Source organism: Podarcis liolepis, assembly GCF_965112155.1.
Source record: "Podarcis liolepis genome assembly, chromosome: 14".
Lineage (NCBI taxonomy): Eukaryota > Metazoa > Chordata > Lepidosauria > Squamata > Lacertidae > Podarcis > Podarcis liolepis.
Window position 1 is genome coordinate 4,336,852 of NC_139569.1, and position 26,983 is coordinate 4,363,834.

Sequence of the window (26,983 nt, forward strand, 5' to 3'; positions counted from 1 at the left end):
TATGTCCTCCCTGCCATCCGGCAACCTCTTGATAATTACTTTCCATTTAGCTCCAAAACTGTTCTCTTTTCCCACTCTAAGGACTATACTGCACATTGCAAAGCAGCAAACCCACATTGAGTGCACACTCAGTTGGGAGTTAATCCTCATTCTGCTTAGGTACATGGTTTTGAAACAATTTGTTTGTTCATGCTTCTAAAACAAAAAAAAATGTAGGTGTACACTTAAAACATCTTAAATTTATGGAACAGTTTTCAGATTATACTGGAGAAGCAGCCCCCAAATAGCACCCTGAGTAGCCTAGTCATGATTTTTAATGCCTTGAGAAAGGCAAGCCTTCAAACAAGGTCTCTCCCACCCCATGCCCACTAGTGTAGAAAGGAAGAGATTCACAGAGTATGAAATCATAGAACTGTAGATTTGGAAGGGACCCCAAGGGTCAAGTAGCCCAACCCCTGCAGATGCTCCAGTAAATGCTGTCTGTCCATACTGATGCTAACCAAGGGACCAACAATAACATTACAGTAACCACTATAGAAATTGCCTTCGTCCAAGGTGTAGCTGCAACTTACGCTCTGAAGAGGAAGGAGCAACCGGGTACACTGCTGGATCATGAATTGCCAAATGGAGATGTGCTTAGTATCTTCCATTGGATTTCTGGAAGGAGACCATTTGGGGGAAAGTGATGCTATAAGGCAAAGCTGCAAGGTCTCTACTGTGTGGATTCGATTGGGGCACTCTGGACTTGATGTGACTTTTTTTCCAACTTCCGTAGAGTCGCAGCATCTAACTGCCTCGTTGCATACAATGCAGGACCTTGGTGTATATCTTAACGTGGGCAAGACTCAACTTGGTTTTTAATTGAACCTCTTTTTTAAAAAAAACGAAAAGAACAACACCAATATGGATTCCTGAGTGACACCAACAGCAAGTGGGGATTTTCCAAGGCTAGTTTAAGTGGACCTACTTCTGAAAAAGAAGCTTGCGTGGGGGGGCATTTGCACTGGCACGAGGAGAAGTGCACACAGCGGTGACCTGCAAGTGAGGTGACTCTGTGCAGTCTCTTGTGCAATCCCAAACCATCTGTGGTTGCAGCATGTCTGTGGAGTCGGCTTCTCAGGAGTTCTCTGCGTCATTTGTTCCACCCCCACCCTGCCCTGCCCTCCAGGCCAGCTTCCGAACAGACTAATTCCAAATTGCTGACTGGCCGGTTTTATCTTTTAGCTGGCTTTGGTGCCTGTTGGGGCTCTTAAATATCTTTGGTATAGCAAGTGAAACCACAAAAAACTTTATTTTTTCTCTGTCCTAATTTGTATGAGTTTTTAAGTAATGTGATGGGGGTGGGGGGGAACAATCTCAAGACCATATTGCTTGGAATGTGTCCTGGCTGATTTCCTCAGCGACTCTCAAATCATTTCAGAACCATCACCCTAACTTTGATTTAGTTTCTGAAATTCTGGAGAGGGAGGAAGACCGATACCTAGTACTGCCTGATAAGAATCTAAATGAGGCAGTGAGACATCGGAATGGGAAACTGGAGTGGTAAAGACTCTCCTTTTGATTTTCTTTCTCTTCCCCCACCCCCCAGTGCATCTGTGGCCATCTGCTTGTCTGCTTTATTTGGTCATGTTCCTCCCCTTCTCCTCCCCCCCAACCCCCCCCATGACATTGTCACAGCACTTTTTTTATTAAAAAAAACAATTGTGAACCAAGAACCTTGTCAAGCACACAAACATCTCCACAATGTGAAATGTATATAGCATGTTGGACTCTCTGCGTCCAGTGTTCAAGACTGCATTGTAATCGTTAAAAAAAAAAAAGGAAATTGAATCAAGACTTGGCTGTGAATTTATTTTTGTGTGTGTGTGCTGTCCTGGAAATAAGTGTAGTGTTTTGTATCCTGTATGTTAATGTTAGCTGACTCCATTTTGAGTTCATTTTTGCTTATTAAAAGAAAAAGAAAAAAGAAGGGTTCAGTGTACGAACTTGGCGTTCATCCACGTATGCCGATCTGAGGAGTTCGATTCTCCTCTGTTGTCCCCTATTCCTTGTTAAATACCACTGGAAACATATTTTCATTTAGTGCCTCGGGTGTGACCAGCTTAGCAGTGATGGAAGGAGAGGGAGGCCCAGAATTTCCCAAGCCACAGATTGCATGTTCATGGAAAGGTGTTTGTGTGTGTGTGCTCAGGGTACGATTTCCAAGAATAATTGAAGCTTCCACATTAGTGCTTAGCCCAGACACTTGGTGGCGCCTAGATTCACCTGGGCCATACAGCTTTTGACCTACCAAGCCAAACAGCACACTTCACTCAACAAGCCGCCTGTTTTTGTTTTTCTGCCTGCCTGGAAGTGCAGAAATGGCAGTGTTGAAACTCCTGGCGGGCTACTTACTGTAAGCAGATGGGAAGCCAGTTTCACTTGGCTTGAATTCGTGCATGTCTTGAAATTCTTGGTGCTAAACACTATTTAGAAAGCCTGTGCCGCCTCTGCTCTTTATCCCCTGTTAGGGTGATCATTGTGTGTGTTCACAAAGGGGAAGAATACTACCTACATTTTGCAGTAATCAATGTCGCAGTGGCTGACCCAGCCATGAGAAAGAAGTTGAGCTTCTCTCTTTTGACACAGCTTTAGCCTGCAGTTCAAGTTCCTACTTCAGCATGGAAGGTTGAAAGTCATAGGACCATTTCACATAATGCTGTGTGTCAGATTGTAACAGAGATACTGTGGGATAGTTTTGGTTGTGTGAAATGTGTCCCATGCATAAATTTTCGTGTGGTACTCATGAACTGGAGGCAAGCTTATGTGATTCACATGCAAAAAATACTTCTTAAAAGGCCACATGGATACAAGCCAGTGTTAACTTACACTGTTCTTGCCTGCTCTCAGCCAGCGTTTCAGGAGAGCGTACAGACTCTCTGCCATCCTTAGCAAGGCTTTGAATATCAGGCAAGATCTTTCTTTTCCAGGACCAGCCTCCCATGAGGATTAATAGCTAGGAGGCTTGGATTTCAACTCCTTATGCCATACAAACGTTTATCTCATACATTTCCTGAATTTTCAGGCTATAATTCATTGTGCTCTCTTTGAATTGCCTGCAATATTAAATCAGCTGGGTTCCCCTTTTCTTCACCTTAGATATTTCCCATTTCTGTTACTCACGATTAATCTGTAACTTGGATGGGAAACCAGTGTCCATATGTTGTTGGACTCCAACTCCCATTAGCCCCAGCCAATGGTTCTAATCATCATGGATGATGGGAACTGTAATTCAGGGCTTTCCCCACCCTGTTTTAACTAATGGCTGGCCAGGACCCCAAAATCCTTAAGTCTAACCCAGTTTGAACTTGTGTCTTGAGCAGGCCCTGAGCCACATTGGGAGTTTGCTGTTTGAAAGGAGTCTGTGGGGCATGTGAGAGCCTTTGGAAACCTCTAGAGCAGGCTTCCTCAAACTTGGCCCTCCAAATGTTTTTGGCCTACAACTCCCACGATCCCTAGCTAGCAGGACCAATGGTCAGGGATGATGGGAATTGTAGTCTCAAAACATCTGGAGGGCTGAGTTTGAGGGAGCCTGCTCTAGAGTAGCGTCTTGGATCTTAGCCATTTATGTGTGTGTGAGAGAGAAATTGCTATGCACAGCTAGTTGCAGGACTGCAGAGTTTGATTCCTGGAATGTTATCTGCTAGAACAAGAAAGAATCTCTGCTGCTAATCTTTATTTTTGAGCTTGCCCAAGAGAGAGAAGATGCAGAGACACACTTTGCTTTTCCAAGGGATCCGATTAAAAAACGACCCAGTAGAATTAATCTCAGCCTTAAGAAGTGCTCAGTGCTGAAAAGAAAGTGGGAAAGAGCCACTCTTTCAACTTCCTGTTTCAGCTCTATGTACTTTTAACCACCCTTATCACCCAATGATCTAGGGGGGCATCAAGTGGGGAGGCTCAGAGGCTCTTGCAGGGGGAGATCTCAAGGGCGCTTCATTGGCAACCCATGGCTTAAGCTCCCATAACCTCTAAAGTGTATGGGAAACTTGATGGGACCATGGAAGTGAGAGCTGGGATCTCTTAGAGCCTAGACTTTTTTCATTCTTGATTGACATGCAGTTGTCAGATGAGAGTTTGGCGGTGGGATTGGGGAGATGGCTTGGCTTCACTAGACTTCCAGTTTTTCCTCTGTAAATGAGGCAGCTCTCCTCTCGCCCAACTGGGTGAAGTTTTGCTTTTGACGTCCTGCATAGGAAGATGCAGAGGTGTGGGCTTTTATTTATTTATTTATAGCAGAAAACTGCCCCTTCTGGGTGCACTTGCACCAAAAAAGAGGAAGAAAAGGCCAGTTTTTAAGCAGGCAGCTATGAGGAAAGCAAAGTGTTATTCCTTTCAATATTTAAAGAGGGGTTGCTCTACCCCCTCAGGATCATTCTAGGTGCTGAGTGTCTTCGACAACAAGAACAACACCACTGTCCTCTCTATGCAATGTTGGTTTTTTCTATTTTACGTTAGGATTCTTATACTCTGAATTTCTCCACCACAAGGGCTCCATCTCCAGAGAGCGTTGAAGTAGTTGGCAAGAATGTTGCTACCACACACACACACACACACACACACACACACACAGAGCTTCAGGTGTTTTGGTGCTGTTAAATTTGCTTCTGGGATTTGCCAACTAGGATGAACCAGCTATGGTAGCTGTGCTTTTCATTAGCACATTAGCAGACCAATGGCAGCCACAATTGGGAGATGACTGTGTTTGTCCCCATGCTGTAAAAAGGCACAAGAATAGGCCAGGCTGCTTTTCCTGGTCAGTTGGCAACATAGGTCCTGGATCCTTTGTTAGCAAGAGTCAATGTGGGAATTGCCTGAGGACTTCTCTCTTCCGGCTTCTCTCTCTCACCTTTTGACTTACTGTCACAGAAATATACCAGTGAAGACAAAACTGACATTTTCTCTCTCTCCTAACTTGGTTTTGTTTAAAACCACAATGGCTGTACTGTATATCATGCCACTTTATACATATATAAAAATACACATGTATATGTGTGTAATTTTTTTAAGCCTTTGAACATGACTAGTTGCTTTCAAGTGTTCTGCACTTACCCCAAATGTTTTGAAATTTTGTGGGGGTATAAACTGAGGAGTGAGCCTGTTTTTGTATCCTTCCCTTTCCTCTCATTAGTTTTATTAAATTGTACTGTAACCATTTTTTAAATTTTTTTTACTGGTTTGGGTTTTCTTTCCCCCCTTGTTCAGCAAATGCTAAACAAAAAGTTCTAAATGTAATTTCTGTGGTTTCTATTCAGCTTCAGTTTAATGTTTTAAAATAAACTTTGAAAACGCATAGCCCTGGAGTTACGTGTCTTAATTTTAAATCACTGCCATTGTTCCTTGCGGCTTTTGTTTTATATTTAAGTTTGGGCATAGTTTGTTAGCATTGGGGACTGTGTTTTATGGATTTGTACACACACAGAGAGAAACATGCAATTGGTTGCTTAGATTCTGCAATAAAAGGTAAAGGACCCCTGGGCAGTTAAGTCCAGTCAAAGGCGACTATGGGGTTGCAGCGCTCATCTCACTTTCAGACTGAGGGAGCCGGCGTTTGCCCACAGACAGCTTTCTGGGTCATGTTGCCAGCAGGACTAAACCACTTCTGGTGCAACGGGACACACTGACAGAAGCCAGAGCTCCAGCGGTATCTATCTACTTGTACTGCTAAGCTTTCGAACTGCTAGGTAGGCAGGAGCTGGGACAGAGCAACAGGAGCTCACCCCGTCGCGGGGATTCGAACTGCCAACCTTCCGATTGGCAAGCCCAAGAGGCTCAGTGGTTTAGACCACAGCGCCACCCACTCCCTTACTATTCTGCAATGAAAGAGGAGGGGGCAGAGCTTACCAGCACTGGTTGCAGATGTGCCCCCTTCTCCAGTCCTTGGCATCGTCCATGGCTTCCTTCCCTGACCTGGTGAAATCCATAGTTTTTGGACTACAACTCCCACCCACTGCAGATGGCATATCTCTTGGCAAAGGCTGCCCTGCTGTAACTGAGTCTAAGTGGGGTTACTGAAGCAGCCGCCTGTTGCTTCCCTGTATTTTGCTGCCTCTGCTTCCTCTTGTTGCCCCTGCATTGAACTTCAGATGGTAGAACTCCTTAGAGCAGGGACCTGTCCTCTATAAAATGGGTGGCTCACCTTTCTTGGCCTGTGTGAGGTACATTTCCTGCTGACCAACTCTCTGCACTGCAGTGCTGGATGTTTTCTTCTGCTCTGGAGGGTAGGACTCGAACCAATGGCGTCAAGTTACAAAAAGTGAGATTCCAACTAAACATCAGACAGTGGAACGAAATCCCTCAGGAGGAGATGGATTCAGTGGGCTTTTCAAAGCAGAGGTTGAATGGCCCTCTGTATTGGATGCTTTAGCTGAGATTCCTGCATTGCAAGACTCTTGCTGTCCCTTCCAACTCAACTATTATGTGTGGGCATGGGGAAGTGTGGCCTGATGCACAGCATGTCAAAGCTCATGATTTCGTGGGGAGGCTTCTCCCAAGTCATAGTGCCATGAAAACCTTCCCTGATGCAATGGCTGCAAATATATAACTCTTGTCAAAAACCATTGTGGGCTCAGTTGCCACAAAGGTGTGTAATGATGACCCATCATTTGTAGGGAAAGCCATATTGATCGGGTTTTGTTTACCGTATTGACAGTGAAAGTTAAATCGACCGCCTTACCTGTTCAGGATGGTTAATACTTCTCTTGTCCGCATTCAAAAGATGCCTGGATCGGTTCTCCTTTCCCCCCCATTGTTCTTTCCCCCAAAAAAATATTTATTGGTGCAAATGCATGCCACTCAGAATCTGAGCTTCTGGAAAAACCACTTGTTCTTGCCTGTCTTGTATATCTCCTCAAATTTCACTTTGGCCTCCCGCCGGGCTTTACGTTTCAGCCCAGGGTCCCTACAGACATCCTTGCTGACAACAGTCTTGTCAAGGGGAGTATCAGCGGAGTACCTGGTAGGCATCAGATGGCTGTAATTGTAGATCTTCACAAAGGACTTGATCTTGGAATGCTTGGCAATCTTCTTGCCCATGCTTGCTGTCACTTTGCGTGGGTAGCGATTGATGCTGGCCATCAGAGCGTGGCTGTAGGGGCAGTCAGAGGTGCCATCATCAATATTCTTAACAATAAAAGCTAACGCCCAGCGAAGACAAGGACGACTTTCCCTGGTTTCATAAACTTGGAGCTGCAGCGGCGATAGCACCCACAAACTATTGTGGGACTCTGACCCAGTGAAGGTGCCCAGGGTGCAGTGATGATGTTTCCAGATATGGAATATCCAGAATATCTGCATTGCTTTCCCCGTCTGCCCCTCCATGGCGCAGGCAGCCTCCACCAATTGTGCTACTTGGGGCTGGTGGAGTTGCCATCTAAAGCAATTGGAGCACATTAGGTTAGCCAAAACTGAAATAGCCACACTGGAACTAGAAAATTCTTCAGGTTTTTTTAAAAAAGACAACAACAAGGAACAAGTGGGGTAAAGGTAAAGGGACTCCTGACCATTAGGCCCAGTTGTGGCCAACTCTGGGGTTGCGGCGCTCATCTCGCTTTATTGGCCATGGGAGCTGGCGTACAGCTTCCGGGTCATGCGGCCAGTGTGACTAAGCCGCTTCTGGCGAACCAGAGCAGCGCACGGAAACGCCGTTTACCTTCCCACCGGAGAGGTTACCTATTTATCTACTTGCACTTTGACGTGCTTTTGAACTGCTAGGTTGGCAGGAGCAGGGACTGAGCAACGGGAGCTCACCCCGTCGCGGGGATTCAAACCGCCTACCTTCTGACTGGCAAATCCTAGGCTCTGTGGTTTAACCCACAGTGCCACCCACGTCCCTTAACAAGTGGAATAGCGGGTAGATTAACTTGGTTCTGTGAAAGGAGTCCATCTCTGCTTCTTCCAGTTGCTATTTGCATTCGGCATCAATCTAATCTTGTTTCCACAGCTTTCAGCTGCAGACCATAATGCTATCTCTGCTTACTCACATTTCAAGTGTTTGTGTCACACCGCTTCCACCAGGTGGCGGCAGCACCCTATGTGTCCCCTGTAAAATTTTAAGCACCTCCAGGAAAAAACAAAAGAGCCTTGAAGCAGTGACTAAGGAATTCATGATAGCAAAATCTGTTGTCAGCTAGAATCCACTTTGTCGGATGCATGAATTGTTATACTGAGTTGGTGTAGTAGAGAGAGAGAGAGACAGAGAGATTGCATGGGCGGGGAAGGGGTGAATTGTAAGCTGTGACATTGAAAGGAAATGAAATGTAGAAAAGTTCAGGTGTTATATTCACACACACACACACACACACACACAGCCAGTTATGTTGATGATCCAGACATCCTCCCATTTGTAAGTCAGTTAACACATGCAGCGTGATAAAAACCCACTGCCTCCATCCAATTCAACCAGTCTTTCGAGGTGATGCAAGAGTAATTCTAGCTATTTTGCTGTAGCAGCTAAAAAACCCCTGGAAAATAACATTGCAAAGAAGGTTGGAGGCAGGTTGATTTTCTTGATGTGAGGGAGCGTTTCCCACACTACTCTGAAAGGCATAGTCTACTCATTTTGCTGTGTATGTAAATGATATCTTAATTTCTACTTGGGAAGGGAAACTAAAGGAACTGCAATGCCAAATGCCCTGACTCGAGATTAAGGTAAGGGGACAGTCCCCGGATTTACAAATCAGTCCCCATACAAAATCCTATCATTCCTACTAAAAAATGTCCCTGGATTCATTGAAAAAAATCTGGTAACCTTAGATTAAGGCCCATATCATTCACTGAAACTTACAGTCTGAGTAAGAATGTACACAATCAAGTTCAAGTGTTTGAGCCGGTGTAATACTTCTGCAATTTTATCAAGCATATTCCCCCCCCCCCCCCGTGATCTGCTTCCAAGTACCTGGACCACACGCTCAGCTCCCAAATACGCACACAAATTCAATTGAGTTTTTCTTGAGCTCCTGTGAAGGAGTTCTGGCACATTCTGTGTTTAGGAAAGACCTGGCCAAAGGGCTCTGTCATTGGAGGGGAAGTAGCGGAAGAGTCCTATATATATATATATATATATATATATATATATATATATATATATATATATATAATTTTTTATTGATTTTCTTTTCTATCATTACAAACATCTCATATCAATAACATACATGTTACACATCATCACCCCTCCCTCTCTTTGGACTTCCCTCAGCTTCCATTTCTGATTTGTTGTCCTCCTTATTATATACTGCTGATGTTTACAGTCCACCATATTATTCCTTCATCACATTAATTGTTCTCTATCAATAAAGGTGTGAATGTTTATTTAAATCCTACCATCGAGTCAATGTTCTTTTTTTGTTTCTGCAAATATAATATAAGAGGTTCCCACTCTTTTTCAAAGTCACTGTTGTCCTTTTCTCGCAGTCTAGCCGTCAGTTTTGCCAATTCTGCATAATTCATCAGTCAATGCTTCAAGCTTTGCTCAGCTGAAAACATTTACTCCTCGCCCACAACACACAAATTTGGTGCTGGTTAGGGTTTTTTCTTCTACGCTCCAGCGTCAGGTCGGGGCCACAGACTTGGTCACAGATCATTCTTCATCTTCAACGGAGATGGACACAAAGCAGCTGGGTGAGTTGGATGGCTTCTTCGTGGATGGTGTTCCAACTGCGGGACGGTGAATAGTTTACTAGACATGATCCAGCCGCCAAGGAGTAGAACGTGAGAACCACAGCTCTGTGACCTTTGCTGCTTCTCCATTCAGCTGCCTCTTAGACCGCCTTTCGTTTTCCTCCCAGCAAGATGGGAGGTTTTCATCTCTGTCACTCTGCTTCTTTCATTGTCTCTTCCAGGCGCTGCTTTTAGAGACAGAGGGAGCCACCTTATACGGAGTCAGTCCATTGCTGCAACCGGCTCAGCACAGTCCACACTGCCTGACAGTGGCTCGTCAGCGTTCCTGGTTCTTCCTGGAAATGTCAGAGATCGAACCTAGGACACAAGCTTAACATGCGTCAACAGTGTGATGCAGCAGCAAAAAAGCTAATGCGCTTCTAGGCTGCATCAACAGAAGTCTAGTTTCCCAATCAAGGGAAGTAATAGTATCACTCTATTCCAGGTCAGATCACACCTGGAATACTGTGTCCCGTTCTGGGCGCTGCAATTTAAGAAGGATATTGATAAACTGGAATGGGTACAGAGGGGGAGGACCAAGATAATCAGTGGTTTGGAAACCAAGTCTGACGAGGAAGAGTTGAGGGAATTGGGTATGTTTAGCCTGGAAAAGAGGAGACTGGGTGGCCATCTGTTATGGGTACTTTAGTTGAGATTCCTGCACTGGACTAGATCATCCTTGGGGTTCCTTCCAACTCTCCAATTCTACAATTCTGTGACCTTCTTGTCCCTGTAAAAGAATGCAGCAGAAAAAAACATAGCTTCTGCCCCCTGCTTGCAGAACTTGTGTGAACTATGTTTGTTGTGACGTCTTTTCTGACAACTAAAAGCAATACTTGAAATTGGTGCTTTGTTTAGATATATATTCTGCCTTCCTTCCAACATGGAAGTCAGGGCAGCATACATGTGACCCCTAGGAGTGTTCCATGGCCTTTTTATTCCAACTTAATTTTAAGTCTCTTCTGAATGCCATACTTCTCTTGCCATGTTGCAATTCTATAGCGTTGATTCATTATTCCATAAGCAGCCATGGCTACCATTTTCTTTTTCTTAATAGAACCTTTTCTGTGGCCATCTTCTACTTTGGTATCTATGTCACATGCTTTTTTTAAAAAAGCTTCAATTTAAAAATAAAATAAAATTAAAGGCTTTCATCTTGCAGCTCTTTTCTGGGACAGGACATCCTGTTTACTTGTAGTGGCTCCATACAGACAAAGATTTTGTTTCTACTTCATAAGACCCCTTTGGGCCTTTCCTTTGTAACAGAAATAAACACGCAACTTGAAGTATTGTCCAAAACCTCTGTAGAATTGTTTTGCAGAGATACCCATAGGTGGCAGGGTCTACATGTTCCACCAGTGCATGGATGGTTAAACAGGACTGGCTTCTTCTGACAGTTGGGTGTTGGATCTTAGTAAGTAGGATCTTAGTAAGTAGACCAACAAAACTTTGGCTCAGCCAAAGCTAAGCTGATTTCAATGAAATCAAGGAAAACAATATGTGCTCAGTAGGGAGAAATGTGATTTTAAGGATAAACTACCTATGCATTTTAAGGATAAACTACCTAAGTTGCAAATCTCAAACCAAGCCGCAAACCAAAGCAGAGCTATCCTTTGAAATTTGCGCTGCTCCAAATTTTGCAATGTGTGTCTCCACCCGAACGATATGTACAAAAATACATTAGGAGAAATTGCTTGCAGAAAATAAGTGTTTTAATCAATGTGTTTATTGGGGCAAATTGCTGACAAATATTCTGAAGGATTTCTTTTTTTTACAATCATAGATTGTGGTGGCAATGTGGGAAACTAGTTTCAAGATGGGGAAAAATTGGAACGTAAAAGAAACCAAAATTGGTAGTCGCCCACCCTGCTTCTGACTGCACGATGGTCATGTATTGGTACAACTTCCCTGTTTTTCTTGTATGGGACACTAAAGCAGGGCATGGGGCACCTGTGGCCTCTGGTTTCTGCTCGACTGCAACTCTCCTCATCCCTGATCCTTGGGCTGGTGGCAGTCTCCCCAGCAACACCTGGAGGGCCATCGGCCCCCACACACCTCAAAGCTCTTTTTAGGCATTTTCAGCACCTTGCACAGCAATTTCATGTGCACTACTTTCAAGTGTAAGCTGTGTTGCTCCTCAACTTGATGCTGTGACTGGAGAGCAAACCATGAGAGAGTGGAGGCATCCCTTGGCCAGTGTCATGTGTGGTTCCTGAAGGGCATAACAGCATCAGGGAGTGAGATGTGAAATCTTGATACATGCATTTATTTATTCCCTTCTGTTTATTTTCTACCTTTCTTCTGGAGCAGAAATCAAGGCAGAGTCCATGAGCTTCCACGCATTGACCAGGCCTGGACCTGCTTGGCTTCAGCAAGATGATGGAAATTATGTGCTGCCAGACTGTGTACCCTTTGGGGTATAAGAGCTCTGCTGGGTCATGCCAAAGGCCCGTTTAATGCAGAGGCTAACCAGATGCCCACCAGCAAGCCTTGAAGTAGGACCTAAAAGCAATACTATGCATGTCGGTACTCAAAGATAGCCTGCCCCTTCACCTGGAGGTTCTCTATAGCCATCAGGACCAATTGCCATTGATAGAGCTGTTCTGCATAGCTGAAAGTATTAGTTTAGGAGTTAGCTCATGGATATTTGTATCATAAAGGGTTAGAGGAAATTGGAGGTTGACTGGCACTGGAAGTCCAGAGCACAAATCCCAGTCCAGCTGCCTGGCAGGATGGCTTAAATCTCGCTCAAGAGGTTTGCTCTTTTGCTCTCTGTAGATTAATGCTTACTGCCTCTTGAATACACTGAGAGGTCTATTTCTAATGTGAGCCGAAGGTAGATTTTTCCAGGATATACTGCTGTTCTGATAACACTGCTGGCTAGCCATCAAATCTGGCTCACTGTGGGACAGAAGATTTATTCCAGAGGCTGCAGCCGCTGGCCAGATGGTGATGAAAAACGGCTTCCTCCGGTGGCAAGCACCCAACCCTCACTGCTGGACCGTGGAGAGCCAGCCCAGACGTTATCGTGGCTGTTCTGGGTTGCTGAACCATTACAAAGCAAACAACAGGAGCTGGCTTTTCCCAGCCAGAGTCCATATATCATCCCCAGCACCACCCCACACGCAGACCATTCCACTGACATGCGAGAATGAAAGTGTGCTTTGCAGCATAATGCAATAGGTTCTTATGGGTGCGATTCTTTTTTTTTCTTTTTTTTCTTTTAAAGGCATTGCAGAGAGTCTCTGTTTTAAGGGAACACACATTGGCTACTGCCAATCCATACACCCAGAATGGGTGTCTGAAATGAGCCCACCGTGTTTGTGCCTCTGTGTGCGCAGTTGTTGTTTTCCACCAGTCCTTAGCTGAGAAATGAGAGCAGAGGTGGAATGTGGGGTTGGGGGGACGGCACCAGAGTTTTGCCCCAACTCACAGAAGTTTGTAGGACACATAGCATGGAGAATATAGATTTTTCTGTGTGTGTCGTAATAGCAGAACTTGCAGGCATCCCATGAAGGTCAACGTAGGACGATAGTTGAACTGTGGAACGCCCTCCTGCAGGAACCAGGGATGGCCACCAACTAGAATGGCTTAGAAGAGGATTATATGTATTGGCAGAGGAGAGAGCTAGCGATAGCTACTAGTTGTGATGGCTCTGCTCTGCCCCCACCATTGGAGTCAGCAATACTTCTGAATACCAGTTGCTGGAAACCACAGGAAGGGACTGCCTCTCCTGGTCTTGCCCTGCAGAGGACCTTAAGGTCCATGAATAATCATAGTTTAGAGCAGTGTTTCCCAACCGGTGTTCCGCGGCACACTAGTGTGCCGTGAGATGTTGCCTGGTGTGCCGCGAGATGTTGCCTGGAGGGAGGCGGGCGAGGGCGTTTGCTTCCCGGAGGACTTGTGGGAAGCCGCCCCTTCCCTGGGCGACGCGCCGCCTCGCGACTCCGGAGTCAGTCCCGAGGGCTCTCGGAGGGACTCGCGAGCAACGGCGCAGCGGCTCCGGGGCGCGCTCAGCCGGGCCGCCGCGCGCCCCCGCTGCAGCTGCCCGGCGTGGAGCGCAACGCGGAGCCGGCCGGGCTTGGAGGCGCCCAGGTAGGGCCGAGCCGGGCGGGGGCGGGGAGGTCTCGGTCTGCTGCGGGCGCAGGAGGGCGAGCGGGAGAGGGGGAGCCGTCGGGTCTCCTGGAAGGAAGCGAGGCGGCGGCTGAGGGGGATGCAGCCCCGTCCCCAGCAACAGGCGCTCCTCGAAGTGAGGCCACAAGTCGGGGCTCGGACAGGGCCTGGAAGCAGCGGCTCCGGCTCTTGGGAGCGGAGAAGGGGACTTCGAAAGCGGCCTGGAGGAGAAAAGCCCCGATGCAGCGAGAGCGGGGAGCGTGCTGCCTTGTCCAGGCCTCCTCGCTTTGTGCCGTCCGCTGCCGGGAGCAGGACACGGGGGCTCCTCATTCGCATGCTTTCCCGGGTGATCGGTGAGGGTTAGGGTTAGGGTTAGGGTCCCTCAGTCCCTCGCTTTGCTGCCTCCTCCCCCCCCACCCCCAAAGCTTGGAGGTTCCCCGGCAAGGGGGAGGGGAAAAAATTGAAAACTTTCACTTTCGTGCGTCCCTCCCGGCGTGACACTGCGCGCTGACGTCACGGGGCTGTAATGGTGGTGTGCCGCGAGATTTTTTTCATCAAACAAGTGTGCCTTTGCCCAAAAAAGGTTGGGAAACACTGGTTTAGAGGTCCTGGGCCCTAAGGAAGTCATCCTCCACCAGGGACAGGGCCTTCTCAGAGATGCCTCCAACCTGGTGGAATGCTCAGTCTCATGAGACCAGGGCTCTGCAGGATTTAACCTCCTTCCTCAGGGCCAGAGCTATTCCGCCTGGCTTTCAATTTGAACTTAGCCTGATTTTTTATTCCCTTTCCTTCCCTCCCCCTCCTCTTTTTATGAAGCTTACCTGCTCTGGGATCCCACAGCTAATTCTGCCCTGGTCTCCTCGCTGGCCCAAAAATTACTAATTTAGCCAGCTAGCCCTGGTGATCATCTAATGTTTATTGGATGAATTTTCCCCCTAAATTGATTTTTGAATTCTGAATTTATTGTTATTCATGTTTTATACTGTATTTTATGCTGTTTTTTGTTACATCAATTAAGTGTTTAAAATTTGTTGTTAGCCATCCTGCTGAGCCCGGTTTTCTGAACTGGGAAGGGCGGGGTATAAATAAAAAAAAAATTTATTTATTATTGTGCAAATGTCCATGTGGTCCGTGTGGTGTAGCAATCTCTGGCTGGGCTATCAACCGAGGATGGTTGGGCTACAAATGTGGACATATCGGTGAGGCCCATTCAGAACTAGCAGGCTGTAAGGCAATTGTGTCAGATCCTCAGTGGCACCACTAGGTCAAGATCCCAGGACATGGTAAGGACACGTGAAGGACGAAGACAAGGAATCCCTGCTTCTTCCTGATCAGTCAAAGAAAAAGGGATCCATTCTCCATTCATATAGGGCAGTAAACATGGGAGGAGCAGCTAATGGCTCCCTTTTTCTTTCACCCCCCCAGGAAAAAAGGCACTCGTTCCCTCTTACCCCCACCCCGGCTACTTCTGACCAGGTCTGTTAAGCACAGGAAGATGGTGCACACCTTGGCTGAGACCCCCTGAAACCTAGAACCATCTCTGCTTATTGCAACTTATTTAATGTAGAGAGATAAAACGCAGGAAAGGCTCTTGCCAGGTAAATGAATAGGTACAGGCGGTCTAATATTCTAAGCTTAGAATAGCGTCAGATATTTCTCCTGCAGGTGAAATATCTGCTGCAGTCCTCCAGCCACTAAACCCCCCCCAAAATGTTCCTTCTCCGCCTCACCACTGGCTGGCTGGGACCCTGAAAGGCAGTACTGCAACACTGTGTTGCAGCTCCTGTTGTTTGGCCACTACTCATGTTACATCTTGCAGCAAAGGATGTGTGATCTTATTCCCTGCATGCGCCACACACAAAACACCACAGTCAAATGACATTAATCAGCCAAAAAAACTGCTTTATTAACAGCAAAAGAAAGGATGGTTACCACAGTTTCCATGGTAACAATCAGGTTTAATTCCCTGAGAACATTTGTCCTTGTTATATTCCCCCCCCCCTCTATTTTCCTCATTTAAAAACACACACAACATACATACACACACCCCAAACAAATTCCCAGATACTGGGACATATAAATTAAGGATAAGTGATAGTCACAAAAGACTCCCTGGCCCTCCCCATTTCATTTTTTTAAAAACAGATTTTATAAAATTATTTTTTTTCTGATCCACAGGAAAAAAATATTTAATAAAAAATCCACAATTTACAAAAGCTACACAAAAAGGGCACAGTAAATAACACTGTTGCAATAAGATATTTACAAATACTACCCAGTGTGGGCCAATTCTTTTTCCTTCCCATTTGGAATGGAAGCTTACAGTTTTCTGAATCTGCCCAAGAATCCGGGAAGCAAACACTCCCCTGGTTTTTGCACAAGAGGGTGGACACTTGAGTACGAGAATGTGACCTCTTGTTGAGCGCATGGGCTAGAGCAGCAGTCTCCGCATCAACAGGAGAGACAACCAGGTAAGGTGTTTTTTAATCACCCCTGGAGAAAGATGCTCCAGAGGAAACGACAGGTGGGCAAAAGATGATGCACTGAAGGAAGAGAGAAGGTGAAGGCAGGTGACTGTCCTTGCTAAGCGGAAGTCACACAAAACCAAGCCCCTAAAGGTTTTCATCGCATATGAGAAGGCATGGCAGAAAAATAGTAATTCATGCCAACCACTTCTCATTAAACCGTAAAGGAAAACAAGTTAAGTCACTTGTATGGAATTCACAATCCTACCCGGGACTAAGTCCCTATCAACAGCCCCAGACTTCCTTCCAAGTAAATATATGTAAAATTGTGCTGCTAAACATTACAGTGCTTCAATAAAGCGAACTCAGTGTTTCTCTAACCTGGGGTCCCAAGCAATTGTTGGACTACAACTCCCATCATCCCTGGCCACTGGTCCAGATCACTAGGGATGGTGGAAGTTGTAATCTAACAACAGCTGGGTACCCAAGTTTGAGAAACACTGAATCCTATGCCTATTTACTTCCAAGGAAGTCCCCTCCATATTCAGTGGAGCATAAATCCTCGTGCAATTGAGCTGTAAGCAAGGAAGTGGAGTTTGCCAAGAGACTGAGTCCAGACTTTCTCCCTTGAGTGCAACCATAAAAGCTGGGAGTCCAAGGGACCAGCTCTAGAAGCAACAGTTCAGAAAACTGAGCATTATATGTATAAAATACAGAACACACTCACTCACTCATTCACTATGGAGAGGGGGGATATTCCAAAAAAGGAGCATTTTTTAAAAATTACAAACTTTAATTTGTAAACCTTCATCTGAAAAGTTATCCGGAGCCTAATAAGCAGGGAGGAACAATTAAAGGGGCGTTTAGGAATCAAGGATGGAGAGGGGAAAGCAGTGAAAGGTTTGAGGCAGGTGCAGGGAACCCATGGAACCCCAGATGTTGATGAACTACAACTCCTATCATCACTGGCTATGCTTGCTGACTGAGAGTTGCATTTCACCAACATCTGGAAGGCTGCAGATTCCCTGCACCTGGTTTAAGGTAATGGGTGGCTAGCCTGTGGTCCTACAGATGTTGCTAGATTCAATTCCCCATCATCTCTGCCCATTGGCCATGTTGGCTGCTGGGCTTCCTGGTTGGGAGTTCAAGCACATCTGGGACACGGCTATAGATTCTCCGCCACCAACTTAAGGCATATCCCAGCTCAGGGTTTGGCACTTGGGAAGCACCCAATTGAGATCTATGAAGATGCTCAGTTTTTCCCCATGAAGTCCATAGGTTTTGATTTTATTTCTTTCCTTTAGTGCTTTAACTCTGGGCTGAATTGCACCCTGTGTTTTTATTCGTTCATTCCAACACTGCTTTTAAAAATTCAGCAGCAAGGGTGGGTCAGGGCGGGGACACAGCAGTAATGGTGGTCGTGGAAAAGCAAACAAACAACTTCTTACAAGAACACTGCAAAGCAATATTCAGAAATGCCCAGGGTGGTTGTTCAGGTGGGGGTTTTCGGTCAGTTTACACCTGTACAAACAGCCAGAACCACTCACCTAAGAAATGAGGGTTGTAAGGGCAGTTCCTTTTTGCCCAGAGTAAAACCCGCTTGCCCCATCAACAGGGGCAAATAGGGGGAGCCCAAAAATGTCTCAGCATCTCAGGGCCGGATGAGAGAAGAAGGGGCCGCACAGCAGCCTATAAAACACACGCACACTGTGAATTAACCACAGTAATTAAGCGCCAACAGCCTCACAGCAAAGGAAACAAACACACACGCAAATGCACAGGTCCCACGAGCTCTTCGGATACCGGGAAAACTCGGGACGAGGTTAAGAAGGGGACACCTTGTCTCTTAGTAAACTGCATTGCGAGGGCACCACGGAGTGTCCGGATACAGCATACAGTGGACGGTACGGAACCTGAGAGAGAGAGAGGAGAAGGAGGTATATCAGCAACATCCCAAAAATTATAATCCCGATCATCAGTGGCACAGTATTGATTAGGGCTGTAACGTTTAGCCAGGGGGTGGTTCAAACAGGTTAAAAACCTGCTCCCTGATGAAAATCAGGGGCACCTTTCTAATTACAGAGCAAGTTATCTATAGCTTTCAGATCCAGTATTTCCCCTTTAAAGAGCTCGTGGTTCTTTGTCTCTTTCCCCTGCCCTGTTTTATTCCTGGTGATCATCTTTTGAGGTACGTTAGGCTAAGAGATTTGGCCGCATTCACACCCTACATTTAAGGCACTATGATACCACTTCAAGCAGCCATGGCTTCCCCCCCAAAGAATTCTGGGAGCTGTAGTTTATCAAGGGTGCTGAGAGTTGTTAGGAGGCCCCAATCTCTTCCCAGAGCTATTTAACAATCAATTCCTCTCCCAGAGGAACGGTAGATCTGGGAGAGGAATAGGAGCCTCCGAACAACTCTCAGCACCTTTGATAAACTACAGCTCCCAGAATTCTTTGGGGGAAGCCACAGTTGCTCAAAGTGATATTCTAGTGCAGGCATAGGCAAACTCTGGCCCTCCAGATGTTTGGGACTACAATTCCCATCATCCCCGACCACTGGTCCTGTTAGCTAGGGATGATGGGAATTGTAGTCCCAAACATCTGGAGGGCCAGAGTTTGCCTATGCCTGTTCTAGTGCTTTTAAAAGTGTGGTGTGAATATGGCCCGTCTTTCAGCCGAGTGGAGATGGGAAGCTCTTCCCTAGCTGTCCCTTTCTCCTTGCGCGTCGTGTATATTTTCAGATTGCAAACCTGTGGACAGGGACTGTTTTAACCGATCCACACATCTCTAAACAAATAACTAGTATGCACGAGGGGAGGGACACGTGCTGCTCACCTGGAAGGATCCTCCTCCACGGAGAACGCTCCCTTGATATGGATGGAGTTCCTCTTGTTTTCAAACATTCCATAGCTCAAGGTCACCTGGGCAGGGGAAAGAGAGACACAAAGATTGACTTGATGAAATGAGGAAGGGGCTCGTATGTCCACTTGGCTGAATTAAGATCTTTATCTCAAGACTTAAGGTTCTCGACATGTTGGAGACAAAGAGAGAACACATCTGGAAATCTTCAGAGCTTTAAATATATATATATATCTTATATGAAGATATATATATTTAAAGCTCCAAAGACTTCCACATGTGTCATTCATTCATTCATTCATTCATTCTCTCTCTCTCTCTCTCTCTCTCTCTCTCTCTCTCTCACACACACACACACACACACACACATGGGATACACTGGCAAGACAAAAACACTCAAAAGGGGTACGCAATCACGCTTAAGTTTGGGAAACACTGGTCTACTAAGAGGTTTCTTGTTTTTTACCTGAACGTGAATCTCTGTCTTGGGCACTTGGTGGAGGTTCTCTAAATGGGAATGGAAGAGATTACTTCGGATCAGCTTCACCCCCAGCACAGATTCTATGATGTAGCCGATGGTGCAGTCGTCCGGGAGGCGTATCTTTTCTGCAGTGCTCATGAAGTGTCCGCCGCTGTAGAGGATTGTGGAAGAAGCAAGACTTTGGTATGGTGGGGGACTTAACAATGGGCAAGGCTCCCTAACGAAGATAGGAGAATTGCTTTCCCCCACCCCAATTTACCAAAACCTTATTTTTTAAAATATGAAAAATAACATTAAAAACCCTCAATATTACGTACGGCTTTTTAAAAAAACATCTACAGGGACTTCCCTGCGCATGTATGACTGCCAATGGGCACACTGTTTTCTGGCACCACGAGGGGGCAAAGGACTTGCAGGGGAACCCAGAATTGAATCCTCACATAAGCGGGGAATCCCCCTGTACAGTCGTACCTTAGATCTCGAATGCCTTGGCTCCCGAACAGATCGGCTCCCAAATGATCGAAACCCGGACGTGAGTGTCCTGGTTTTCGAACGGTTTTCAGAAGCCGAACGTCTGGCGTGGCTTCCAATTGGCTGCAGGAGCTTCCTGCAGCCAATCAGAAGGCACGCTTTGGTTTCCAAACGTTTTGGAAGTAGAACGGACTTCTGGAACGGATTCAGAGGTACGACTGGATAAAATTTATTACACGTACAGCACTTAAAATATTAGGTGCTTTATGGGTGTTAAATAGTAACAAAAATAATTCTAACAACTGCAATAAAAAGGAAAGGGGTGGTCTGACCTCTTTCTTAGGTGGTCCCCCCCCAAAAAAATCCCCTGAACCACCAATGTGTTTTACATTTGCAAGGTGGGAACGAGCACTCATGTTCATGACTAGCTAAGGCATAAATAGTAGTGATCAGAGAGCTCAGGGTAGCAAACACTGCACCCTCCAATGTCAACCACTCACCTTGCCCAAGGGCTCATCTTTAGCGCCAGCCCACGGCTGATGCAGAAACCAGCGCCCCCCGTGGCAAACCAGAAGTGGACCGGATGCTGTGTGGGGCAAGAAAAGAGTCAAGAGTCAAAACCAATCTGGAAGACTGAAGAAAATACTGGTCTAGAGAAAGTGGAATGTGTTGGGTGTCATCTTGGATTTGTGGGATGTGATACACAAGTAGCAGTCAAGTACAACATTCCTTGTTTTCCTAGAGTGGACATGCAGGGGAATGTTTGGTCCAGTCAGTCAAAAACTTCCTGTTTCCTCCTGACTGGGACATACTTCCTTTAGCATCTGACTAGAGGTGGGCGTGACCTTACCTGTCCAGGTAACCAAAAGGACACGGCACGCAGCACCCCCCCGACTTCCTCTGTCGTTGGACCAGCAGCTTTTTAGCTAGAGATGCTTTGTTGGCTCAGCTTTCAGCCAACAAAGGGGCTATCTCCATATGGGACAAACCCACATGTATATGTAACTAAGTCTGCCTTCAGGGATCCAACTGTGAACTGATGATGTGAGTAAACTTCTTTTATGTACTTTACACAAGATTGTGGCGTGTTCATTCTTTTAAGAGGGATATAAGGGAACTTAGTAAAGGTAAAGGTACCCCTGACCATTAGGCCCAGTTGCGGATGACTCTGGGGTTGCGCACTCATCTCACTCTATAGGCTGAGGGATCCGGCATTTGTCCACAGACAGCTTTCGGATCATGTGGCCAGCATGACTAAGCCGCTTCTGGTGAACCAGAGCAGTGCACGGAAACACCATTTACCTTCCCGCCAGAGCGGTACCTATTTATCTACTTGCACTTTGACGTGCTTTCAAACTGCTAGGTGGGCAGGAGCAGGGACCAAACAATGGGAGCTCACCGCATCGCGGGGATTCGAACCACCGACCTTCTGATCGGCAAGCCCTAGGCTCTGTGGTTTAGACCACAGCGCCACCCGCGTCCCATAAGGGAACTTACCAGGAATCTAATAGTGAAAGGCTTAAGCCTGCAACCAGCTATCTGTTGTACGTTTAAAAAGGGGAATGTAAAACTCTGCTAAATTATAGAACTTGCTAGCGCAAGTTAGGAAGGATATTAATATTAATATTAAGCAATATATCCTCTCCTGCCTCCCTGAACATTCCCATGGGATTGGATGTTTTGAATAATTTTCTATAGATACCTGACAGTTGAAGAATCAACTGTATAAAAGTGGTATCATAATGCTTTAAACGTATGGGGTATGTCAGGGGTCTGCAACCTGCGGCTCCGGAGCCGCATGTGGCTCTTTTACATCTTTGCTGCGGCTCCGGGGCGGATACTAGCGAGGGGAGGAGGCGCATTGTGCGCCCCGACACTCCTCACTTTGGCGGGCACTGTACTGGTTGTGACATCGCATGGGGGCTAACGCATGGGGGACTAACGCACGCACCGTCCCGACATCACCTTCCCGCCCGCTGTCAGATCGTGGCTCCGGAGATATATTTGTTTTAAATGTCGCAATGGTTTTGCGGCTCCCAGTTGTTGTTCTTTTCTTTGGAAACGGGTCCAAGTGGCTCTTTTTGTCTTAAAGGTTGCAGACCCCTGGGGTATGTGAATGTGGTCTAAGTGAATATTTTTCTCCAGCTCCCCCATTCGCTTACCATCTTGTTCTCGCTAATCCTCTCCGTGGCCTGGATGGGCCTATCCAGACTTGGTTTTCCGATGTAGATGTCTTGCGTGTGAGGATAACTGGAGAGCAGTTTGATCAGCGCTCGAACATTGACATAATTGTCATCGTCCATGTGGCAAAACCACCTGATGCATCAAACGACAACGAGAGGTGAACAGGTTAAGAGGGGGCCAAATAAATTCAACTTCGGTTTGTCATGAGTTGACCAGTATTCCTAGCCAAAAGGCATTTTCAAACTTTAATGCAAAACAGGAGTGCCTTAAACTTTATTTATTTTTATTGCTGGGATTAAATACATTCCAAGAACGAATCATAAAAGACAAAAGAACAGAAATACAGACATTTTATTTCAGATTTGTAAGCAAATTTGAGGACACTCCTTTATCACAGGCTTAAACATCAGCCTTAAGAACCAAACCGAATTATTTCCTTTTGCATGTTTACACCAGGAGTCTTAATGAATTCACAATCGATTCCAATTGCTATATTTTCCTGGGTTGGTACCTATGAAGCTCTAACTATTTATAGGTATTTATATATACAAACAGTTTTTATCTAAACAGGAACTGGTTTGTTCTGCCTATCATGAGGCGGCTTCATGGGGCAAAAAAGTCTCTTTTCCCAGGTGTGGGCCACTCAACTCCTTGAACAGGCATGGCCAAACTTGGCCCTCCAGATGTTTTGGGACTACAACTCCCACCATCCCTAGCTAACAGGACCAGTGGTCAAGGATGATGGGAACTGTAGTCCCAAAACATCTGGAGGGCCAAGTTTGGCCATGCCTGCCTTAAAAAGGACCCTTTCCTCAGCTGGTTAACGATGGCAGCCATTATCTAAGGTTGCCATTTTTTAAAATGCTTTTACTGGTGGTTTTAATTCTGAACATCACTTAGGACAACTAACTGGGAAAGGGACCTATCAAGGATGCAATAAAATTTCGCTACAACCGAGGCCGTGATCCACCTACCCTAAAAAGCTTACACATTACATTCAGTTGGGCAATTCCAGTAAGAATTAGCATCTTAGGAAACTGCCATATTCAGAGCCAGACAACTGGTCCATCTGGCTCTGAATATGGCCAAAATTTGGTGTCCTCCAAAGGTTCTAGCCTACAACTCCCATAATCCCTGACCACTGGTCCTGCTAGCCTGTTTAAGGTTGGCTTGGAACTTATGGAAGTTGCTGTTTGCAAGGCAGATGGTCTGCCCCTGAGCTATGGGCCCTTCCTGCCTAGTTGGAGATCCCCATCAGCCTACAGAGCACACTGTCTGCATTGCCCCTCCTTACACTGGCTTAACGAAGTTGCCTTTCCCCCTTGGCCCACTCCCTGTGCTTACTTTCTCCCAGATTCGATGAACTTGTCATATTCCACGGCCATCTTGCAGGACAGGGCTTGGCGGCTGTGGGCAGCGGAGCAATTGGTGTTGATGACGTTCCCTGAAGGAGAGAGGAGGAAGAATGAATGGAAGGACATGGCTTGGCCTGACAAGTTTGTGTCTTGCTTGGAAATATAAATACGTCAACAAAATGCATCGCAAGAGCACAACCACAACCCTACTAACATATAAAGCTGTTTTCTGCTGAATCTAACCGCTGGCTCATTGCCGGCTCTGCCCTGTTACTGGATCCTTTTAAACTAGGTGTACTGGGGACTGAGGGACGCGGGTGGCGCTGGGGGTTAAACCACAGAGCCTAGGACTTGCCAATCAGAAGGTCGGCGGTTCGAATCCCCGCGACAGGGTGAGCTCCCGTTGCTCGGTCCCTGCTCCTGCCAACCTAGCAGTTCGAAAGCACGTCAAAGTGCAAGTAGATAAATAGTTACCGCTCCGGCGGGAAGGTAAACGGCGTTTCCGTGCACTGCTCTGGTTCACCAGAAGCGGCTTAGTCATGCTGGCCACATGACCCGGAAGCTGTATGCCGGCTCCCTCGGCCAATAAAGTGAGATGAGCGCCGCAACCCCAGAGTCGGCCACGACTGGACCTAATGGTCAGGGGTCCCTTTACCTTTTTACTGGGGACTGAACCTTCCGCATGCCAAGCATTTTGCTGCTTTTTCAGGTACCAGACGCTGGGCTCATTTCATATTCCTGCATTGCAGGGGCTTGAACTGGATGACCCTCAGGGTCCCTTCCAACTCTCCAATCCATGATGCAAACATGGCCCTCCGTGTGAGAAAACCTTCTCCTCTCATACTTCCCACTCCACTTTCTTTTTGTGCCATGCCTTTATTTTTTTAAAAGACTGGAAGCCTGCCTTTCTCTCCCCCCCCCCCCTTCTTCCCTTTTAGTAATTTGTACATTGCTCTGGGAGCCTTTTTTCTGGCTGAAGAGCAGGATAAAAAATTCTTTGGATAAACAAATGTCAGGGAAGAAGGGATTACGGGCTGCATCTAAAGGCTGCTAGGCTGTTTCACTCGGCTGAGTGTTAACTCAGAGAGGGGGAGAAAGCCTTCCATGCAAAGTGGGCCCTGTTGGGCTGGGGAAATGCTAAGGAGAGGCTCTCATCTGCCTATTCAACCAGCATTTTCCCATCAGCTGCCACCTGTTACTCTCTGGGATGTCTTGAGGGGAATCATGAATAGAGGCATTAGCATAAGAATAGACTGATCTGATTCAGTCTCCCAAGGGCAGGGGAAGGGCGGCTTAATAAATAGCTGAGTAAGTCCCCCCTCTCCCCCCCCCAGCAACTCCAGAGAGTTAATGAGCAGGAGGTTATCTTCCTTCACCCTCCCATGAACAGCCTCCAGATGAAGGGATATTTAAGAAGCTCCCTTCCCCATCTGCCAAAATGCATTCAACCAGCTCACCTGTCCTCTTCTTCAGTTCTTCGTCCTCACCATCCGTGAAGATAAATGTCTAAAAGACAAAGGGAGATTTTTTAAATAATAATAATAAAAGTTTTATCTGAACTACTGTAACTTTTGAATGCCCCCAAACCTTTCTAGCTAACACTGTGCAAACAACCATGTCTCACCTTGCTGGAAATTGGTGCAACCTAATCTAATCTGCAAAACGCCAACAAGCAATTTTGAAGAGAGGTTGGATTTTATTAACTAGGAAAAAAAAGATTGTTCTGTCCAGTCACTGGCCCAGACAGAGACCAAGCACTGGAGTTGGATGGGATGAATGCAGCCAGATTTTCCAACATCTACCCGGCTATAAAAATGCAGTCTAGGCAAGAGAAATATTTGCCTGAGCTCACTTCCCCCTTTTGTAGTAGGGCGTTGGTTGCCCTGAGGTTTCAAGACAATGGCAATCAACTTTTTGGAATTTTCTTATTCTTGCCGGTGGCTTGGGGTGGAGAAAGAGAAACCATGCACTGTAAGGGGGGTAAATGATCTTATATGTAACAGAGGAGAATGCAAACACTGCACCCACCACCAGCCTCCAACAATTTTCATGAAGTGCCCTTGAGTAGATGTTTCAGTCTTGTGTCTCTCACACACAACCTATTCAGCATTGCTCCTCCAAGCACCACCTCCTGCGCCCTTCAGCCTGAGCACATTAGGACCTAGGAACCACCTCTGAATCAGGCCAATGACCTATCTATTCCAGTATCCTGTTCTCATAGTGGCCGACCAGATGCCTGCGCAAGCACAAGAGCATTATTGCCTCCTGCAGCTCTGAGCAACTGGTATCCGCAGAATCACAGAATTGTAGAGTTGGAAGGGACCACAAGGGTCAATCTAGTCCACCCCCCACAACCTTGAGATGAAGAATCTCATGTCTACTAACTGAGCTGTCCCAGAAACATTCTCAATTAATACATCTGCATACTAAGAGCACCTGTTGCAATAGCAGAGTCCAAGCCAGGGGTAGGCAACCTAAGGCCCGGGGGCTGGATACGGCCCAATTACCTTCTCAGTCCGGCCCGCAGACGGTCCAGGATTCAGCGTGTTTTTACATGAGTAGAATGTGTCCTTTTATTTAAAATGCATCTCTGGGTTATTTGTGAGGCATAGGAATTTGTTCATATATTTTTTCCAAAATATAGTCTGGGCCCCCACAAGGTCTGAGGGACGGTGGACCGGCCCACGGCTGAAAAAGGTTGCTGACCCCTGGTCCAAGTCTTCTGCAAGCCTACAGAACTTTGCTGTGGTGCTTTCCTGCTCTTTTCGCACTCCAAAACTCCCACAATATCCTTCTGGCTTTGCAGAAGCGGCTTTCACGCCGTGCAAAAGCTCAGGAACGGTGCGCGAATTTACAGCCGGGGCGACAGAATAAACTGCTCTGTAAATGCAACCCGGATAGGAATGTGAATTCCTTCACCCCTCAAAATGTGCTGCATTTATGAGGCCGGCAGGCTGCTCATTCTACCAAGAGGGGTCGCAGGCCCCTGCCCCCAAAGTCCTGCCCAGATGCCCCTCTCCATACTGCGAGGCTTTGCCCCACCTGCCCCCTGAGCATGATGGAGAACAAGAACCACAAAACAGCCCCCCTTCGCCTACAACTGATTCAGCTCCAACTGCCAGGTGAACCTGAGCCAAGGGAGCAGTCTCTGCCCCGCCTTCTGAGCCCTGCCACCTGCCTGGCTGCACTTCCTTATTGACACAGGTAATTCCTGGCATCTGTTGCCTGTCTGTGTGTGCTGCCAGTTGGGAGGGGCGGGGGAATCGCAAATAATTCAGAGCAACACAAAACAAAGGACAGAAAAGGGAGGGAGGGAAGGAAGAAACAGCAGCCAGATGCACCCCCCACAAAAAAATAGT

General features: G+C 46.5%; 1 protein-coding gene, 1 long non-coding RNA gene and 1 pseudogene across 3 annotated transcripts in view; 1 reads left to right on the plus strand and 2 right to left on the minus strand.

Annotated features, from left to right (window-relative positions):
• Window positions 1–1,692: 1,692 nt before the first annotated feature.
• LOC310693128 (large ribosomal subunit protein eL27-like) lies at window positions 1,693–7,232 on the minus strand (annotated as a pseudogene). The gene has a single exon. The product of its transcript is annotated as a large ribosomal subunit protein eL27-like (transcript).
• A 7,709-nt stretch (window positions 7,233–14,941) lies between these two features.
• Window positions 14,942–17,049, plus strand: LOC310693130. Its single transcript, XR_014518989.1, has 2 exons — window positions 14,942–16,369; window positions 16,516–17,049. It is a non-coding gene; the product is annotated as an uncharacterized lncRNA (long non-coding RNA).
• The window catches only part of LFNG (LFNG O-fucosylpeptide 3-beta-N-acetylglucosaminyltransferase), a 31,231-nt gene continuing 19,938 nt past the window's right edge, over window positions 15,691–26,983 (minus strand). The window contains exons 2-8 of the mRNA XM_083474796.1: window positions 25,082–25,130; window positions 23,614–23,713; window positions 22,248–22,401; window positions 20,586–20,671; window positions 19,600–19,765; window positions 19,110–19,195; window positions 15,691–18,187 (exon numbers count right to left, since the gene is read on the minus strand). Coding sequence (XP_083330922.1) covers window positions 18,121–18,187; window positions 19,110–19,195; window positions 19,600–19,765; window positions 20,586–20,671; window positions 22,248–22,401; window positions 23,614–23,713; window positions 25,082–25,130 — 708 coding nt within the window. The 3' untranslated portion in view covers window positions 15,691–18,120. The remainder of the gene's footprint in view (window positions 18,188–19,109; window positions 19,196–19,599; window positions 19,766–20,585; window positions 20,672–22,247; window positions 22,402–23,613; window positions 23,714–25,081; window positions 25,131–26,983) is intronic.